The sequence below is a fragment of the Rhamphochromis longiceps genome, linkage group LG14, assembly GCF_057381845.1.
Source record: "Rhamphochromis longiceps isolate RC_006_pf linkage group LG14, R_longiceps_female_GT1.1, whole genome shotgun sequence".
NCBI classification, from domain to species: Eukaryota; Metazoa; Chordata; class Actinopteri; order Cichliformes; family Cichlidae; genus Rhamphochromis; species Rhamphochromis longiceps.
The window spans coordinates 28414923-28435718 of NC_140570.1; the positions used below are offsets into that span (position 1 = coordinate 28414923).

Genomic DNA, 20796 nt, shown 5'->3' on the forward strand with positions numbered 1-20796 from the left:
CCACCCGTGCTGTAGTAGGATTGGGATGCTACATCACTATTTGTGGGATATCCTGATCTCAACTGGGAGGCCAATCTGAGTCTGCTGAATATGGTTTCTTGTAGGATTAAGGGTTAAACACTGCAGATTAACATCTGTCCTGTGAACCCTCATGTCCCTAGTAGTTATCATTAATTCCTAAAGTCTATTTTAGTAGGTTTATAAAAAGATGCACACTTCTAAAGGTTTTGTGAAGAAGAGAATTTAACATTGAGACTATAATGGGTTTTTTATTCCAGGTTGTAAACACGCTCATTAGAAGTCTGTGGACATCAACTTGCTTCTGAAGCCAGTCAACAAATGGCCATTCAGTAAATTGCTGCTTGGGATGAGGGAGAGGGCTTGATGAGTTAAACACAAGGCCATCAAACAGGAAAGCTGAGTAGTGATCCTACGTGAGGCTGATTTTTAGACCACATGTATACACCCTCAGCTGCTCTGATGGAAGGCACTTAAAACAGAGGGGAGAGTGTTTCCTTTATGGGTTTCTGTCTACTTTATCTTTAAGATCAGAGACTCACCTGAAGGATCTTATCCAGCAGATGACATCCTGCTTTAGTAGACAACATAGTCACATGGTTACTAACCAGTTGCCAAAGATTTTTAAGGTCTTTGGTTCAGGACAGTTGTTTTGTTTTTTGCTGTAGGGGTCACAAGACGGTTAAATGATAAAGGGAAAAATATTCCGTAGACTAAGGTTTAATTTGCTGACTAGAGAAGTCAGAGTCTAAAATGTATTAGACCTAAATAAAATCAGCACAATTCATGAGCTATTCAAATATAAAACCTATAACAGGATTTTTGTGCAGCTTATGTCACAGTTCACTTTCCAACCGTTTTTATTTGTGCTCTTCCTAAGCTGAAAACATGAAACCAGGAAGGACTCAGGTGTTGAAACTGTGGCTGTGCCCTGAAACCACATCAGGGTCACCGTGGGAATATTTATGGTCTGCTTACTCCAAATAATTTCACAGCATTCAGAGTGCAGGCGGAAGGGAAAACAGTGCCTTGCTGTAAGCTTGTATTTGAGGTTTGGGCTGTCCTAGAGCCTCGCCTGCCCGTGAGGATGCTCACACCCTTTTGTCAAACAGACCGATGATGTCAACGTGTGTAAACTGGAGACACCTGCTGGACACTACCTGGCATTACACCACTGACTGCATAATTCATTTATATTTAAGTGTTAGATCAGTTAAAATTAAAGCTTGAATTTGACATGAAACACCCAGACATTCACTAAATAAAAATAAATATTTATATAGTTACTGAAAGTCAAATTAAAAACTGCAGCTCATGCTCATCAGATCCTCCCCATGCACGCGCTCTGAGTCCGCCCCCTCCCACGCGCATGTCCGGAGATCCGGCGCATCCAGCAGCAGGAGACCTGTGGAGGAGGTAAAAACTTTATTTCCCGTGTGATTCTCTTTTTTTGTAAAACATGAAGATGGGAAAGACAGAAGCGGGCTGTGAGAAGTCCTCAGGTGTCCTGTAAGGTAGGCAAATATAAAACACAAACAAACGATGTTTTACACTTGTTGAGTTTGAAGTGGAAAGAAAGGAAGTGACACTCTCTGGAGATTTAAGGTAAACCTCTGCCACTCACGTTAATAGGTTAACATGAGACTTCTCAGGTGTGCTTCATTTAAAACCATTTTTTACTCTATGAAACGTTCATGTGCTTAAGTTTGCTCAGCCAAAGAAAACTTTTGCGTCCGCCCTGTTGCTGGTTATCTCTGAAGGAATCATCAGCTGCACAAAGACCAGACGATTCCTCGCGTTACTGTCCAGATGTCAAAGTTTAGTGTTAAAGTATCAGCATCTCTTTCGCTTGATAAACTTTTTTATATAAAAAAGAGCACACCAGCTAAGGTTTAGCACCACTGATAGAATATTTTTTTCTCAGGCACCCTTATTACTCTAAACATAATTTGGGTACTTATTAGAGTAACAGTAAATACGTGCCTGTGGCTCATTAATATATATGACTTGCTTATATCAATAGCATCAGTGTGTAAGCAGCTGTTCCCGTGGTTAAGGAGCTGCTTACTTTCCAACCTGACCTCCTTCTTCAAAAAAGTTCCCATATTCAATATCCAGAAATTCACTGTGTGAGCTTCTATAAGATGTGACTATGAAACTACATACAAGCCAAAAAATAACAGGAGCCCCTGATTTGATCTTTAATATTGATGGTTTTGTAGGTTTAACCTTCTGTGTAAACCTTGTTAAACCTCCATCAGTCACATGATAGAACCATAGCAGTGCACTAGAAGTTTAAAGCAGCTTAAGGCAGCTATATACTTGGGTAAAGTAGAAAATATAGGAGCTACAGCTTTAACAATAACTCCTCTAATGGAATTATTTTCATTGCTTTAAATACTGGACCGGCTTCTGGTTTAAATTGGAAAAAATGGGCTCCACGTCACTCTTAATGAGAAGCCTGCTGTATAGAGGGGTAGCTGCATAGACAGTGACCACCCTCATTAACTTCTAATGCAAACCCAGTCATTTTGTTCTATAAGCAGACCTGAAATATTAAAGAAACCACTTAGATCAGAGAAGAGCTTCTAGGTGTCACTGCTGGTAGTCCTTCAAGGGGTAAAGAGTTAAGGGTACAGCTCTAAACTTTGAGAACTTTACAGGATCTGAATTAACTGCTGTATACTTTGACAGAACCAGCAACCATTTCCACACCTGTCCGCTGAGAAAAGCAGGAGAAGGAACCATGATAGACCTGAGCCACCTGACGGAGGAGGAGCAGGCGATGATCATGACGGTGCTGAAGAGGGATGCTGAACTGAAGAAGGCAGAGGAGGAGAGAGTCAGGTTGAAATTTGAGTCTCAGTCACGTATGACGATATGAAGTCATATTTTTGGGCGTCCTTTAAGCCACTGTTTACTCGCGTGTCGCTGCTTGGCTCTGTTCTTGACATGCGCTGAGACATTTTGGGCTGACTCTTAAGTTAATGTCATGTTGTTGAGCTAATGTCATTTTATTGATTTAATAAGAACTCCCAAGTCCCTCTGTCACCCGTTCTGTGAGAAGAGGCCTTTGTCGGATCGTCAAAATAATATTTGTCTGCTCATAATCCAATAACACAGTAACAGCTTGGCTGGACACAGACGCTGCCTCCGTAGCTGAGAAACCTCAATGTGAGATGAGCAATTAGATTACAGCCAAGTCCACACGTGGGAGAGGATCATGCTGGTCTGATGGACAGGAATAGAAACCCTTAAAGGCCTCAGTGATGGGAGATGCATCAAGAGTGTCGAACGTGATGGGGAAAAGAAGTTTAATTTGGTCATATCTTTTTAGGACTTTTAAAACAATTGACATCTGCTGTTTCCCTGTCGTCTTAGCACCTTCGGGCGGGGTCAGAACTTCCTCACTGTGCATATTCAGGGTGTGTGAAGACAAACAAGAAGCTCACATCTTCTCTGGCCTCTCCCATGTCCTGAAACAAAAGTGCACACTTCGTCTTTCAAATTGCAACCATGCGGGCAAACTATCAAAAATCCCCGATGCTGTGTACCCTGTTTTGATTTCATTTTCAAAAATCGAGAATGCCATCAAACAGCGTGCTTTTTGTTGTGGCCTTAATGCAATTGGCCGGCCTGACTTTTTCCATCAGCGGGGGGCTGAATGCTCACTGTGTCTCGGCCAGTCTAGTGTAAAAGGATTAAGCCAACAGTCTGTAATAATGTGCTACCCTTTTTTCCCATGACCACCGAGTTCCTCTGTGAAGGAGGAAAGATGAGTTGGAGCAGTCAGCTCAAGGCGGAGGAATTTTTTTGTTCCCTCTTTGATTCAATTTAAAGTTGATGGAAATGTTTTCCGAATTCCTGCACAGTAAAATCAGAAGCTTATCATTAGCTTAAGCTTAAATCTGAAAAATGCTTCACACGATTAAAAACACAAAAGAGAATTTGTGTTATGTTGATTGCATTGTGAACACCTTTAAAAGATTTTTGGGAGTTTGTCTGTCCTTTCTGCGCTCTTGGCTTTGTATTTCACCCCATATTTGCAGGTTAGTCCTGCTCAAAGTGAATTAAAATGGTGTCAGATTTTTCATTCAGTGCAACCGAAAGCGAGCATTGTCTCGCTTTTGCTTTTTTTTGTGTCTGTAGCCATTCAGCAAGACGTGCCACTCAGCTAGGATTAACACACTGCATAAAAGAACTAGAAATTATACAGAAAAAACCTCTCCACTTGAGCGTTTTCACTTCATTTCTCTTTTGTGTATGTCTATTTTATTCTTTTTATTATATCCTAACAGGAAACTGGAGGACATAGTAAACAATACCTCCCAGTCTGACGCTAAACTGAAGTACCTGACAGGAGAGTGGTTTTACGAGGCCAAGTCACGCAGACACAGGGACAAGATCCACGGCTCGGAAATCATTCTGGCTTCCATGAAACAAGGAAAAGCGGCTAGTTTAGGTCTGCTCATTCTGCACTGTTCGCTAAGAGTTTTAAATGCACATTTCGTGCTCAGGGGAAAAAAACTTTTCCTCTTTTTGACCACAGCACCCTGTTATCACAACAGAGGCAAGTACAGATTTTACTGATCTGCTGGATTTAAATGTTTTAGCCTTTCGGAGGTAAATACATACAGAGTGCTGAGGTCAGAAATGAGGCCAGGAAAGAATTCCCTCTCAACGTGTGGTGAAAATCAGAATTATTCTGCTTCATCAACCTGGACAGTGTTGTTATTCACAGACTTTTCCAAACCTCTCTCTCCTGCAGATGGTTCTCTTAGACTTGACAGACCCAAGGTCGCGAGCAGTCGAGCTTCAGACATTGTTCCTCCACTGAAACCTGCCAGACAGCTGGAAGCAGAGCAGCCACAGCAGATTAGGTAAGCAGTTGTTTCCTATAGTGCTGTGCAATACTGCAAATGTTATTATGTCAACACAAAAAGGTTCAGGCATTTCTCATGTTTGAGGTCTATTCAATGATGTCCAAAACAAACTGTATATAAAAAAATTACAAGTATTGATCCTGCCGTGCTAATATCGATCTGATACCAGTACCAGCTTCACTGTGACTCGAGAAACAGACCGCGAAGGATGCGTTCACATGTAACGCTACCAGACACTGATATTATCACTTGAGGCTGAACCAGCTCTGTTTATCTCTCTCGTCACCCTGTCAGTGTGAATATGTACTCGGAGTCTTGTGACTCAGCCTGTGTAAACATAGGTGGTGCTGACAAGGAATACATCTGTTTTATAGCCAGGCAGCGGCTACTGTACCTTCTGGGCAAAGTGTTTAACTCGATAAAACTCTCAGAGCAATTACTCCGATTGGGACATAACGAGATGTTGTTGTTATGTTTGAAATTAAGTTATGCAAAAAAAAAAATGTCAGGATCGTCCTATCCTGTGGTTCTAATTTGAATGAGAAGATTGTTTTTTATTGTAAGACCTTTTGTTAATATAAGACTGGATTAGTCACACAGTTGACTGTGTAGTGAAGTCACTTTGTGCCACACATTCAGCACACTTCTGTTATAGTGCAGTCAATATTTGACTTAGCCCCTCTCAGGTATTTGCACTCTGACAGTGTTGGTTTGCAGTGCATTTATTTCCCATTGCTTCGTTACATCACATGAGATTTAAACGCAGTTAAATGAATTGCATTAGATTAATTTAATTCAGCCACAACATAGACATGTTGCAAGTGTTGTCTCATATGTTTGCTCCTTTGATGTTTGGGTGGTTTGGATGGGCAGACATCTTTTGCTTCTTTAATGTCATTACTCTTTACTGTCGCGAGTCCCAGTCATGCACGGTGTTGTTTACATATTAGATTAAAAATACACCCTTTTTTTTTTTATTCTTTTTTCCCAGTGATGCAGAAAAAGAGAATCAAAGTTCAGGGATTCGTTCCCCGAGAATGGTACGTGTTGAAAAACAGGCTGGACTTTCTTTTTTCCATTTCTTTTTTCCTGTTGTAGAGTTAACAGCGCATTTCATTCTTTTCTGTCTTCAAGCCGAGGCATAACCCTTTTAACCGTGCTTCCCTTGTTGTTGTTGAGCCTCCTGAAAATAATCATTACCTGTCAGCCAGTCGAGACCAGGAGTCACTGGAGACAGGTCTGAACTGAAATTTGAACATACAGATCTTTGCGGGGCTATCTGAGGGTATCCCGCAGTGAGCCTCTTATCTTTTCTGTCCTCAGAGCCCATCTCTCCACTGAAGAATCACCCAGCAGGTGAGGCCAATCAGACATCAGAGGGCTCCTCTGTAGGTTTTAGGCCAGTGCCAAAGAAGAGGACCTTTCTCTCCAGACGTCCTCTCAGTCCGTCTGAAAGCAACGGCCTGGGGTTGGATGCTCAGCCGGGGTCAGCGGGGATTATTCCTACACCACGACGGAGGCTGCAGCGGGGATCCAGCGGGAGCTCTAATCAGTCTGGCCTGAAGAGCCAAGATGAAATGCCTCAAAAAAGTGCAGTGTCTAATCAGGTAGCCCGGTCATCCACATCTGCAGATGAAAACTCCTTGCAGTCACTGTGTGACAACTCTCAGGTTTCCTCCAATTCAAGTCTGGAAAGACAGAGAAACCCAGCTTCTATAACAAGAGACAGGTCAGTGGGAAACTTATACTGGGAACCTGTAATTAAACGTTTGCATCCTTCCACTGTAACTCACAACCTGTATATTTTCAGAGTGTCCAGATACACAAGAAGTGATGCGTCCACTGAGACGGGACCATCGCAGAGGAGTGAAGAACGAGATGACCAACCTCAAAGAGAGCTTCCACCTTTGAATTTTGTCACGCTGCCTACCACCAACATTCAGGACAAAGAAAACAACAGCCGTGTGGGGCCAGCGATGAGGCAGGAGGAGCTGAGTTTGCCCCAAAACATTGTGGGTAAGTTCAGTAACAAGGTACGACAGGGCAGGGCTTTCAGGCATGTATTCCTCTTTCAAGGATTGGAGGAGATGAAAAGAGGTGAAAGTTTAAAAAAAATGAATAAAATCAGAGAAAAGTCTGAAAAACTGACATTTTTTGGGGGGAAATATTGTTTTTTCATTCTTCATCTTTTATTTATCTTGTGACCCCGAGTGTATCTTCCATTCTGGTATTTTCCTCTGTTTGTCTGCTACAGACAGACGATTAATCTTTTTTTTTTCCCCACTTCAGCCAATGTCCAAAAATTTAACAGAAGATAATATATCGTAATTCCAGCAAATCCAATTTAACTCCACTGTGGACGACTATCTAACATACTGATTTGTAGCAAGTATAATAAACACAATATTCACCATTTGAATATTTAAGTACTAAGATTCAAGAATGAGCTCTAAACCATAATTAGGAAAATAAGATTATCTGAATGTATTGGGCAATAAAACAAATATAAGACACAATTAAAAGGGGCGATCGCCTGAATGAAAAATCGAGGGTTTGCTAAGGTCAGCAAGTTTTATCACCCTCTTAAAATGTTGTTAAAATGTTTTACTTTAGACTAAATATGAAATCACACTGCCATCAATATAGCAACACCGCAAAGTTATACTGCTATATGAGGTCCATTTCCCCTTCAGGGTCATCTTATTTTCCGCCTCTGCAAGCTTCCAGCACTCCTACAGTACGCAAGCACTCCTCATGCACTCACACATCTGTGATTTCACCAGAAATTTAACCTCAAATTCAGGTTTAAGGTAACCCGACATTCATGCCGGCGATCATCACCGGTGAAGGAGAGTCTAAACTTGAAGGCGACACATCAAATTAGGAGCTTATCTGAGAGAGAGTCAGTGTTTTGCTTTGTTTTTCACATTTTCTCTACTGTGTGCTGTGAATTTAGTGAGTCAATGTTGAACTCTCCTGTAATGTACCAGGGCAGCCGAAGGAGAACATTGCACCGGCTTATAACAGATAAAAGAAAGAGACAAATTCGGCTCCCACCAACTTAAAGATGAGAAATTTGAAGGTCAGAACCTTTGGGGGCCTTTAAACTTAACTTAATGTGTCAAAACTTCAGGAGATCCAGCAAGCATCACAGTGAACTTGACTTCTGTAGAGTGACTTTAAAAACACAGGAGTGCTGGATAAGTCCAGAGGTGAACAAGGAGAAGACCTTGAAGGGCAGAGAGCTGAAATTGAAGTCAGAAATGCTTTTTCCTCAGTGGGTTGTAGCGCTCTTTGGTCACACCTTGTACACTAATACTGTTTTATTTATTCATTAAATTGATGTTGTAATCCCGCCGCTTATTGAAGTAGAGCCAAGTATCTAATTCTATTTCCCCACGTTGCTTTTTAGATCCAGATCTCCCTGTATCCTATGATCTCAACTTCGTTGATAAGTCTCATCAGCAAACCCAGAGGTCAAATCATGCAAATGTGTTTAAGCTATCCACTCAGGCCACCAGTCCCACTGGTGAGGATGAGGAATCCATTGCAAAGGTGCTGGAGTGGTTCAGCCGCAGCACGGACAGCAGCGATTGGCTAAATTCAGACGATCCAGTGGTTACAAAGAGCCCTGACAAACATGTGGAAGTTAGTAGATTAAGAGCTGAGGATTTATTGTCGAAAGATGCTGTGGATATGATAAGTGACAGGAAAAAGGAAACGCTTGAAACAAAGAGGAATCATTTACAAAGACAGATCAACAATGACAAAGAGCTTAGAGCCGCTGACAGAAGAGGCAGCAAGGAAGTGATTGAATCACAAGAGGAGGTGAAGACGGGTACCAGAGAGAGAATGCATTCACAAGATGTGAAAGACGATGCCGATGAAAGCCAACCACCTAAAATATCTCATCTGAAGTCGTTCTGGGAGAAAAGCAATACAGGCCCTAAAATACTCATTGGGAAGTCGGTCTCGTCTGGCGACAAAGGTCAAAAATCTGCTCAGCTGACGACAGAGAAAAGGTCTGATATGGCGTTGGTTCCTGGAATATACAGCGGGAATGAGATTTATGATAAATACGCTTCAAATCCAAGTGATGAAAGAGAGCAGCAGCTGCTAATCACTACAGATGTAGGAGAGAGTGTTCATTTAAATAACCACCAGCAAGCAGACAATCTGGTGATTAATTTGCCCCAAGAGGGTAATGATGATTCAACATACAAGTCAGATTATTTGATGTTGCTGTCCAGTGAGAGAAGAGGTTCAGATGCTGAGGTTTTTTGCACAACAAGAGCACCGGCAAGGACGGCCATCAGTCCAGAGTCTGAGAGCATCTTTTTAATCAAACCTGACAGCTTTTCTGAACCAAGAGAAGTCCTGCTGCCAGAAGAGCTCTCAAAAAGTCTCCCCGTGTCTCAGCTGGATACAGACCTTCTAACAAGGGCCAGCCTGGATTCTGAGAAGCTCTGTTTAACCAGAAACAATGTGTACATGGACTATAAGCAACCTGGGAATGATGTGCAGATCACCACAAAAGCACAAATTCAAAGAGGTTCAGGTGAGGATAAAAGCATTCATTCGAGCATGTCTCCAAAAAGAAAAGAGGACTCATCCAATAAAGACAGGACTAACAGTCCTCATCTAAATAGGCAGGCGTTGCAAAACCAAGAAAGCACTGCAGAGCGAATAAAGCAGCTCAAATCCTTCTGGGAGCAGGAGAGGAACAAGCCCATGTTTTATACCGGCAAACCTAGAGCTTTCGGAGATGGTAAGGTGGCTCGTGGAGCAAATCAGGCGAAACTGAATAAAAGATTCACAAAATCAGAATATGACCTGAGGTCAATTGGCAATGAGTCAGGCAGTGACGATGAAAACTATGACAAAAATCATCAAAATTTTTCTATTATGCCGCTGAATCAGAGAATAGACAAGCTGTCTCCGAGCCTCGGCACAAGCCGGGCCCAGTTTAACACTCTACGCGAGTTCTGGGATGAGGCCACATCAGACTCCAAGGGATCATTTTCCTTTGACAAACCCAAAAGCCCCAAAAGGAAAGAGGGAATAAGTGCTCAGCTGTCGTCTCAGGACGTAAAGGTTGTTGATCCAGAGATTTACAGACTATCCTCTGCTGTCGAGAAAACAAGACCAGCCGTGATGAAATCATCTCCACCTCCTCTGAATCGATCAAAGTCGCCACATGACAGACAGACGGGCTCTGGGTCCAGAGCACTGGGTGATGGCAAAAACAACCCACCTAATTATAACTCAACTGAGTCAGGCCAACAAAGATTGTCCAGAAAGAGCTCAAAAGATTCCAGCAGAGAGGAGAAAACTTCAAAACCACAAAACAGCTCAGGAAAAGAGAGTCGTATTCCTAAGAGCAGAAAAGACAGCTTTGGTTGTTCGAGCAGTCGGGGTAATTCTATGCGCCGCGCCACCAGCATGTTCGCTTTGAGCATTCCCGATGAAAAAGATCAAAGCAAACTGAAAATGGATGTCAGCCCTGTTCACTCTCAGAGCAGAAAGCAAAGGCAGAACCCTGAGAAAGCTATAGTGCCGAGACGATCAGAGGAAACGGAGGCTCTGACTCCACGAGCACGCGCCTTTGTTCCTAGAGACTACCGGCACTACCTGGGGATGACGGATAAGACCAGCGTCCACACCTCACTCGCTCCGGCCGTGAAGGACGAGGGGTCAGAGGGCAAATCTGGGTATGAACTGGATCTGACTGGGCCGGTGAGGGCCAGCACACCGGTTAGCTCTGAGGAGCGATACAGCAGGAAGGTCAACAAGATGAGTCAACGCCCCCTGTGGGCAAACTACAGCAGCTCAGACACTGGCCAGGAGTCCTCTGTGAGCAGCACGTCAGAAACCTGGTCCAACTCGAGAAACAGTTCAAATCGTAAGCACCAGTTTTCAATCTGATGTTTTTACTTTCTACTGCAACTCAAAACAAGAACTTCTCTCTAAAATACATGTCGTCATAAAGTGTTTTTTTTTCTTTCCTTCAGCTACAGTTATGCTTGAGAAAATAGTGGTTGAACAGTGCACTGCAACTGCTATGACCTTGTGATATCGTTACCTTTTGAAATGGGTCATTTGAATAGCCCAGACAGAGACTGTCTATAAGTAGAATACAACCAGCAGTCCCTGCTTCAGAGAGACGCATCGCAGACCAGGTGTGCTCATGTAAATTACAGTAAATCCAAGGTGGCCCGGGATTGTTTGAAGATGGATTATCCTCGCGTCAGGTGATCTGTAGCAACCTATGGGTGACATCTGCAAATAGTACCAGTGGGTTGCTGGAAACATTTAAAGAAATTGAAATGAATTAGTTTGCATAAAATAAACCAGAAAATAAATAAACGAGCATCCCTCCCATTCATCGCAAATATCAATCTAATTTTTTTCAACAGCTGTTTTGTGTAGGTCGTACTCCTGTGTGTACACTCCGATACAGTTTGTCATCATGGCTTGGATCCAGCTGTGTCCTTGACATTGTGTCCGTGTCGGGTTATCTGTGTTGGCAACAGCAAATCTCAGTAAACAGACTGTGTACCTGCAGTCAGCTGTCTGTGTTTAATTTGTGGGCTGGGTAACTTAATTAAAAAGCAAAAACAAAACAACATTTCACCAACAGTAGTTTTATAGTGCTATATAGTATTCTTCAAACCTCAAACCTTGAATTGTTTAAAGGTTAATTTCTTTTCTTTTGTATTTTCATTATTACCTCATTGTAAACCTCAAACTTCAAATACTTCGATTTTCATTTGTGGATTCAAAGTAAATGGAGCTGCAATAATCAGCTGATCAAAAGCTGTTTCATAATCAGCTGTCAAAGATTAGCAGATTAGCCTCTTGTCTTTGCATTGCAATGCCGTTAACCGAAAAACACTGTAGTGGGATACTGTGATTGCCATTTTTCACATGCTTCTGGGTTTTTTTTCCTAGAACAGTTTAAAAATATTTCAGACTATTTATCATTCAAATAAGAATAGATAAACCTTATTTATACCTTTTGTCAAGTCTAAAAGTTTCCTCCACGCATCCAGGATCCAGACGACAGCCATTAATCAGTGCCCTTAATTTGCTTCATGGTGCTTTCTCAGCTTTCAAGACCATTAATCAGTTAATCAGAGCGTTTTCCGCTGATTGCAGGTGAAAATGATGACTGTGACCAAAATCCTGTAAGGAAAGCACTGCGGCGAGCAGAAGCACGGCCCAAAAATCTGGCTAAAAGTATGGAGGATATCACCGCATCATTATCACCACGTGAGCATGTTCTCAATGCTAAAGCCCGAATCTTCCATTTGTAGACACAATTTGAGATGACTGTAATTCTGTTTCTCCAAGGACAAGAAAGAAGACAGGACTCAACTTCTGACCTCAGGCGCGTTAACGATGGTAGAAACTGCCTTTTTCCTTTCAGAAAGGATTTTATTGCCAAATGTTGAGCAGATTTACAACATTAGGAACTTTATGCGAGACATGATAAGACAAATACTTATCTTATTTTATCCTTCTGAGAACCAAGGGAAAAAAGTATCTCTCAGTTTAACTTTTTCTCTGATTTTTGTGTCTACTACAGAGGACATGCATAATTAGGCTGGGTCTCCGGAGGATATACATTTTCTTGCGATCATAGCGGAAATTTAATCAGTATTTTAATCTTCTGCTTCCCAACTAACCACGCTCTAGCTTCTGTTATCGCATCACCCTCCTCGGCCTTATTTTCGGATCCAGACCACCTGAAGAAGATGAGCAAATCAGTTCCTTCATTCTTACAGAAGGAGGTAAAATGACTTCTTGCATCTTTTAGTCCTGTAGAAAAAAGCCTGCACTGCATCTTCGAGCACAGAGCTTTGTTTGCTGTCTGTGTTGTAGGATCCTGGCGAAACCACTGACTCCACCTGCGAGGACAGTTACCCCCGAGAAAGACTAATAATGGGCAGCTCAATGTCTAACCTCACCATCTCTTCTGGCAGGCCGTCTGTGTCTTCTGTATGTTTATACACAGCAGAATGCATCGCTTTGCATGCGCATTTTTCCCATTCACTTATCTCTCACTTTAACTGCGCTGCTTCTTGGCTTTAAGCTGAACTAGAGAAACCTTTTTCCACAACAAAAGCTTTAAATTAACAATACAGGTGTACTGAAGGCTGCATTCCACTTAGCATTCATGCTATTGCTGGCACAGCCGCCAACATGTCGTGGCCTACAGTGATACACTGACCTCATTCTTTTGTAAACTTTGTTTAATATGAGCATTAATCATCAGTTTTCTTATACTTTGAATATTATGTGAAGTAGAATATCTCCAGTTGTATTGATACTGACATAAATAAATGTTTCTACCACCACTGCCCCCATGTCGGGATGACAGCCAGAATCAGAAAGATCCCAAAGCTGCCAAGCATCTGTGCACTGCACCTCAGCTGAACAGTGGGAGGCTAACCAGACGTGAGCAGATGTGCATTAGCTAAACAAAGTTGGTCTTCAGCCAAATCTTCATTAGTGAACACTTTTAATCAAGCGTAAATTTAAATTTTGTTGTGATTTTACCACTTCTCAGGCCTTAGGAAGCTCCAGTGAGCCCTGGAGCAACAAATACTGAAATGCTGAGTGAGATATGAGGTTTGTCAAGTAGGGCTTTTTTTAAAGCTTATCCATAGAGATGATTTTAAAGGAGAAAACTGATAGCTCTAAAAGAAATTTGAATCCTCCCCACACCTTAGTGCAGTTCACAGCAACTTTCCAGCGCTAAGGTTTGTAGCACTGATCAGGTCAAAGTATAGAAAAGTGCACTAACAAGAACTCCGGTCACTGTTTGTACCTCACACATTCCTTCTCCGTCTGTACCTGCTGCACAATAAAACTCAATAACCAAAAGCTCAAACATGCATGCATCAGACCGTCTTCTGCTTTTTTTTATAATAAACAATGTTTATCTTCATGTTTGCGTATGCTTTCAGCTAAGTGGAAGTGTGATGACCATGTACAGTGCAGACTTTGCGAATGTGGAGGTCCAGGGAAGCATCCAGTTCTCCATCAACTACGTCCAGCGGCTCAGAGAGTTTCATATTTTTGTGGCCGAGTGCCGAGACTTGGCTGCTGTAGACCCGAAAAGGGGCCGCTCAGATCCGTGAGTGCTACTTCCATACTAGATTATAAACCAATGAAAGGAAACGTGATATTCCTGCATCATGTTTTCACCTGTCCCCACCAAAAAAGGACTCCAGGTTTCTTTTAAGTCACTGTAAAATAATAAAGAGGGGCATATACAGAGTATTGACTGTATATAAGAGATGGCTGTAGCCACTATAGCACTAGCATTTACCTGCAATATAGCAAAGTGGCAAGGTCAGAACAACAGTACATGTGGTTCATGATGTTTCCTCAGCTTTCACTAGAAACTTGAAGTATAAGAAAGTTTGTTTTTTTTCTTAACTTATTGTATTTATCCATTTCTACTATATTCTGTCACCATATCACACAAAAGTTATTATTCATTTTAGCCCATTTTTGGCCACTAACTGTGACTACTTCCTCCATATATTCTGTAAGATTTGTTTTCTTTCCTTTTAAGGTATGTCAAGAGCTACCTGGCGCCCGATAAAGCTAATCTCGGAAAGAGGAAAACATCGGTAAAAAAGAAGACGTTAAACCCGACTTTTAACGAGATCCTCAGAGTAAGAATATGTGGATATTTTACCAACACACAAATATTCCCACACCGTAAATCTTGCCTGACAGCAAATAAAAGCGCCCTGCTCTTTCCTATCCTCCCAGTATAGAGTTCGCATGGAGTATCTCAGGACCCAGACACTCATTCTTTCTGTTTGGCATCATGACACGTTTGGCAAGAACAGTTTCCTGGGCGAGGTAGACGTGGAGCTGTCTAAGTGGGACTTTGACCACACCCAGATGAACTACTTAGCCCTGAAAGCCAGGGTAAGAAAAAAAGATAAACACACACAAAGGCTTCTTTATCTGCGACATTGTTTTCTCATCGCATAACGCCGGTTTATCTGGAGAATGTGGTCCGTCCGCTCATTTATTTTCCAGAGTCTTGTTTGAGTTGGTTATATCAGCTGTCACATGATGACGTTTTTGGGTGTTTATGTAATGTCTCCCGTGTCTTAGACGACGCCCACGCTAGCGCCATCAAATGACCGAGGAGAGATGAAACTAGCCATACGTTTCCTGCCACAGATCATCCACAGCGAAGGTCTGCAAGTAATCCTCCTCTGTTTTTTATATTAGATTAGCAGTATTGTTTACAGTAGCACAGCAGCCTCTCTCACCTGTTTGTCAAAGCTTCTGTTATTCTGACATAGAGCCAATCAGAAGAAAGTCGGGTTAAAGGGAGACGTGTTAAAAAAGACTTGTGTAACACCCTGTCCTCACATACATGGGTATTTTTCTTTGCATTTTGACTTTTGAAAAACTTTTTTTGGCTGAAGATTTTCATACTCTGCATTTCCTTCTGTGCGAGGAAACAGATTTTGTCCTATAACGTCAAAGGCATGTGCCTTTTTTCCTTTTCTGACATCAGACTGCACAACACATCATTTGTTTTATATGAGGCGATTTCCTGCAGTGGCAGACAAAGGGGCGACCGTGGCTCAGGGGGTTGGGAATCGCATCTGTAACCGGAAGGTCGCCGGTTCGATCCCTGGGCTCTCTGTCCTGGTCGTTGTGTCTTTGGGCAAGACACTTTACCCTACTTGCCTACTGGTGTTGGCCAGAGGGGCCGATGGCACGATATGGCAGCCTTGCTTCTGTCAGTCTGCCCCAGGGCAGCTGTGGCTACAACTGTAGCTGCCTCCACCAGTGTATGAATGTGAGAGTGAATGAATAGTGGTATTGTAAAGCGCTTTGGGTGCCTTGAAAAGCGCTATATAAATCCAATCCATTATTATTATTAAAGGCAAGATTTTAATATCTGCAGTTGCATGAATAGAATATGGATGTCAGTGTTTCCCCTGATGTTTAGGAGAAGTTGAACCTCACTCTTGAGTCAAATGTAAAACTCAAGCCTTCCGCTTGGCTTCTGATTGGCCAAGATTTCTACATCACCAAATGCTTGATGTTTTTAATCTGGATGGAGATATTTTTCACAGTGCTTCTGTTTTTTCTTAAAATGATGAAAGTTGACACCTGCCCATCTAAAAACAAACAAACCATGTAATGTGAACGATAAATAAGAATTATTTTGAACTTTTAATCATGTATGAGTATAAAGGTGGAGTTCTTAAGGAACTCTTTGTTTTGAGTGACCTAGCCAAAGTTTGGACTTAAATCTGATTGGTGTGACCTTAAAAGCCTTTTCATGCTTTAAAACCTTCAACTGTGGCTTGCTTAAAACAATTCTGCAAAGACGAACGAGCCTGAATTCCTCCACAGTGATATGAAAGGCTTATTACCAGTTATCACAAACGCTCGATTGCAGTTCTTGCTGACACGGGTGCCAGAACTAGTTATTAAATTTAGGGGTGTAATTACTTTGCCAGGTAGGTTGGTAAACTCGCCCAGAAGGGTGATGACAATATCCCATCAGCCTTTTGCAGCAGAGGAGTAAAAACTGCATTTTGTATTTCCTTGGGTTATATTTGTCTAATATTTAAAATGTGTTTGATCTGAAACGTTTAACAAATATGACAAATATGTAACAAACCAAAGAAATCGTGCACAGTAAATACTTTTTCACAGCACTATAGCTGACTATCACTGTACAAAGTGTGTGCAAGAATCAACCTAGATTACCAGTTAAATAAAAGCAGGAAAGAAAAGCATCATTTAAATCCAGTAATAAAATGTTATGTATTAACCTCCCTTACTGCAGTATGTTTTAGTTTTTAAGTTCAGTCTTATACTTGTGTAGAAATACCAGAGTCATAAAAATGTAATGTCATTTTCTTTAAAGGTGTAGCTAAAGACAGTTGCAGCACTGGAGAGATTCACATTTGGGTGAAAGAATGCAAGAACCTGCCTCTAATCAGGGCTACCATCGACCCATATGTAAAGTGGTATGCACAGCTGATTCATCTCAAGTTAGTTATTTAAGGGGTTCTTCTGTATTAGTCACGACATGTTTTCTTCTGCCCGCTCATTTGAAGCTTCGTCCTGCCAGACACGAGCAGGAAAAGTCGCCAGAAGACGCGTGTGCTGCGGAGGACGGTGGATCCGGTGTTTAACCACACGATGGTGTATGATGGCATCAGAGAGGCTGATCTAACAGAGGCATGCGTGGAGCTCACTGTGTGGGACCGAGACAGGCTCGCAAGCAACCTGCTGGGGGGCCTGAGGCTGGGGACTGGAACAGGTAGGCTACTGATGGAAGAAGTACTTATGAAAATACGCAACCTGATGAGATACACTCAGCGGCCGCTTCATTAGGTACACCTGTTCAAGCACTGCAAATGCAAATATTGTATTGGCGACACATGGTATCAGCTCGGTGCTTTCAGTCATGTAGACATCATGAAGACAACCTCTGTTAGATGGGATAGACAAAGTTTCCAGCTGCCAGTTGAGGTGGCACTGAATGACAAACTGAACATGCCTTCTGTTGTGAAGTTATTGGAGCTTTGATGTTTACATTATGAGTGAAAGCAGTAAGACTTGCTCATTTTAGTATATATATATGTGAAATGTCTTTAATCTTCAATGCTTTGATCATTCTTGTTGGCTGGTTGCATGCACAGCCTTTATAGTCTGCGAAACATAAAAGTGTGCAGAATGTAATTTTCAAAAACAGAATGACATAATGTGAGTAGTGTTTCTAGATCAAAGTGTGTAGAAAGAAAACAAAGGCTTTATATGATGTAGATAAGAGCTAATTATTCTAAGAAATTTAACAGTTTCATGCTGGAAAGATGATTTTTTTTTTTTTTTTTTTTTTTGTGCTTTTTTTGTCTCTCTCTCTCTGTAGGCAGAAGTTACGGAGCAGTGGTGGACTGGATGGACTCGAGTCCTTATGAGGTGGCGCTGTGGGAGCGCATGATGGCTACCCCGAATGAATGGGTGGAAGCCGTACTCCCGCTGAGAATGCTGAACTCTGCAAAAACCGCTTTCAAATAAATATCTCAAACTGTGACGAGATTGCAGACGAGTATAAAGTAAAACTGCTTTTACATTTCAAAGTTTAAAAATAAATGAAAGGCAGCGGAGTGAAACACTGGAGTCATCAGTTTGGCAGAAATTTTACAGAAACCTGTGGGCCACCCAGCATAAAGGTGGTATGAACACTTAGAGAAACCTCTGGAGGGTGAGTTTTGTTTTTAGACTCATATTCTTACACAGCTATGAGAATTAAGAAGAGGATCGACCAATGCCGACATTATTTTTATAATTCCAGCACCTTAAAGTTGTTTGTTCTGTTCTAATGCGACACAGTAACATCACTTTCACCTGGTCTTTTGCCGAACATTAATAAGACACTGGGTATTTTTTATTTGTATTGTTATTTGGAAGAACTTACACTTAGTATATACCACAAGTTATCAATGTTATATCACCTGGAAGTGCCAATATAGCCTTTGTTTACTTAGCTGAGTCTTCAGAAAACATGGCTTCTTGGACTAACAATTATTGACAGTATTTTCAAAAATATAATTCAATCCAAAGACAGATCTCACGTGTGATGAACTGTTAAAGTGCCGTGTTAATTATATTAACCACAAGTGCAATAAAAGACATTTAATACAGATCATTTGAACAAGTCTGTCTTTTTTAATTGTTCAGTAAATTATAAGAAATTTAACATTTAACAGCAGGTTTTTCTTAGTGTTTTTTGTTGAGCTCTGAAATATCTCAACTGTTTTTGTACAACCGTTACAGATGACAACAAGCCAGTGCACTTCTACTGCCGGTCCCAGGCTCAGATAAATGTGGAGGGTTGTCAGTGAAGGTATTTTGTGTAAACTCTATGCTACTGTTGGACAAAACCAAAGGAGGAGGAGTGGGGTGGCGGGTGCTTGGAGGCAGTGAGAGAGAAGGAAAGGTTGGTGTATAGAGGTGGTAGTAGGGATTTTAAAAGTAGCTTTAAATGTAGAGAATTAGCTTATGTGATGTGGAGTCCTACAGAGGTGTAGGTATGCGCTGGAGAAACAAGGAATAAAGGTCAGTTGAAGCGAGAGAGGGTATACGCATCGATAAGAGGGAAGCTGTCATGGTCTGGCAGAGGCAGACTGTATGGAGTGACGCAGAGGACCCAAAATGCAGACAAAATAGAGCGTGGAACAAAACTTGAATTAACAAAAAGCGAGCTGTTTAATGAGGCTGGTAAAAAAAGGTACAAACAAAGGGCAAGGCAAACTGAAATAAAACTAAGATTAACCTAAACTGGGAGAACTAAACAAACAACATGAACCATGGCATGGCAAACAAGGCGTGAACAACAGACAACCTAACAAAGAATGAACAGAAACACAGACTAAATACACACAAGGGTAATTAGGGGAAGTGGAAACACATGGGGAAACAGCTGACACTAGTCATAACTAGACATAACAAGACAAAGGAAGCAAAGCTGACTACACTGACATAGGACACAGACCTTCAAAATAAAACAGGAAACATGAGACGCGGACAAGACAATATAAACTTGACAACATAAGACACGCAGCATGAAACAGGGAGAGGGAAACTTAAATACAGGGGTAGAAAACACAAAGAGAAACTAATAAACAAATGAACTTAGCTACCCGACAGAACTTAAACATAACATCCAAATAAACTAAAACTCAAAACGCTGGGTCAACAGACCCAGGAACGCGACAGAAGCAGGTGTAACAATGAAGTAGCAGAACTGGGTGAGTGGGTGGAGACGAGCATCAGCAGTGATTTGTGACAGAAGGACAGATATGATGTATGGTTTGGAGACGGTGGCACTGATAAAAAAGACAGGAGGCTGGGATGATGTCAAGATATTCATTTAAAGTGACCGGGAAGGACATGGAAAGGAGTATTTCAGAGGCTCAGCTCAAGTTGAGTGGTTTGGCAACAAAGTTACATTTTCTCATGCTGAATAAATGTCAGGTTAACTTGTTCATAGATTAACTTTTGTTTTGGATCCACCGTCAATAAACTTTAACTTCTCTTGATGTTTCTGACAAATTACCTGCAAATGTTGAAACGGGTTAATATTCTAAACCTACATACAGGACAGACGCGTACAGAGCAGTATGCACATCAGCAGGTAAACCTTTGTTGTTGTTGTTTTGTCATTTTGTTAACAGCAAGAAAGTTAAAATAATATTCCTTATTTTCCAACCCCAGTTTATAATATGGAACATTTAACATTGAATTCAATGTAATCCAACTGCTAAAAAAGTTGCACTAAATATTTTTTTCCAATGCATAAAATATGAACTATTATCTTCAAACTGCAGTAAATATTGAGCCTAAATAATGGCTGACCAAACTGACATTTCTTTTTTTCAGCATTACATATTTTTAATCAATATTCCTTCATGACTGGGGGACATAATGGAATGACTGTTTTTCAAATGGACAGCAAAACAGTTATGATGACACTGCACACAGTTACAAGCATTACAGGGATCCTTTTGCGCTTCAACAATGGAGAATCTGTATGAGGAAAAACACAAAAAACATCAGGACTTGCATTTTTATACTGAAAAATGTTGCATATTTAAAGGGAAAGAGGCCCATGGGGGGTTTGTTGGCTTTTGTCAAAGCAAAACATTACAGGTACATACAGTTAGAAGAGTGGATTTTCAGAGAAAAGGCTGCGCCCGAGGTGGTAAAGAGTAACTAAGACTATGTAGGCATGACTTCTAGACTTCTCTCGCCTCTTTTCTCAGTTCATACATCTTCAGTTCCTGTAAATCCCTCTCACCATACATGCAAATTGAGGACAAGACATAAG

At 41.4% G+C, this 20796-nt stretch overlaps 1 protein-coding gene across 4 annotated transcripts; it reads left to right on the plus strand.

Annotated features, from left to right (window-relative positions):
* The first annotated feature begins 1372 nt into the window (after positions 1 to 1372).
* On the plus strand, positions 1373 to 18606 carry sytl2b (synaptotagmin-like 2b). 4 transcript variants are annotated; one of them, XM_085380297.1, is made up of 20 exons: positions 1373 to 1434; positions 2713 to 2865; positions 4317 to 4480; positions 4787 to 4898; positions 5893 to 5941; positions 6036 to 6138; positions 6225 to 6630; positions 6712 to 6917; positions 8314 to 10803; positions 12060 to 12173; positions 12255 to 12305; positions 12600 to 12694; positions 12786 to 12902; positions 13874 to 14043; positions 14488 to 14590; positions 14691 to 14852; positions 15045 to 15129; positions 16828 to 16930; positions 17021 to 17226; positions 17836 to 18606. In XM_085380297.1, the coding sequence occupies exons 1-20, from the start codon at positions 1388 to 1390 to the stop codon at positions 17982 to 17984; spliced, it is 5085 nt and encodes a 1694-aa protein (XP_085236423.1). In that variant the 5' UTR covers positions 1373 to 1387; the 3' UTR covers positions 17985 to 18606. The 4 variants fall into 4 exon arrangements, 3 of the variants coding, with proteins under 3 accessions (XP_085236423.1, XP_085236424.1, XP_085236425.1); XM_085380298.1 differs by having other exon boundaries at positions 12060 to 12140; XM_085380299.1 differs by lacking the exon at positions 12255 to 12305.
* The last annotated feature ends 2190 nt before the right edge of the window (positions 18607 to 20796 follow it).

Coding starts and splice junctions, on each gene's coding strand:
- sytl2b (XM_085380297.1), top strand. CDS start 1,388: ATGTCCGGAGATCCGGCGCATCCAGCAGCAGGAGACCTGTGGAGGAG. Junction 4,481..4,786: donor AGGAAAAGCGGCTAGTTTAG/GTCTGCTCATTC, acceptor TCTCTCCTGCAG/ATGGTTCTCTTAGACTTGAC. Junction 6,918..8,313: donor TTTGCCCCAAAACATTGTGG/GTAAGTTCAGTA, acceptor GTTGCTTTTTAG/ATCCAGATCTCCCTGTATCC.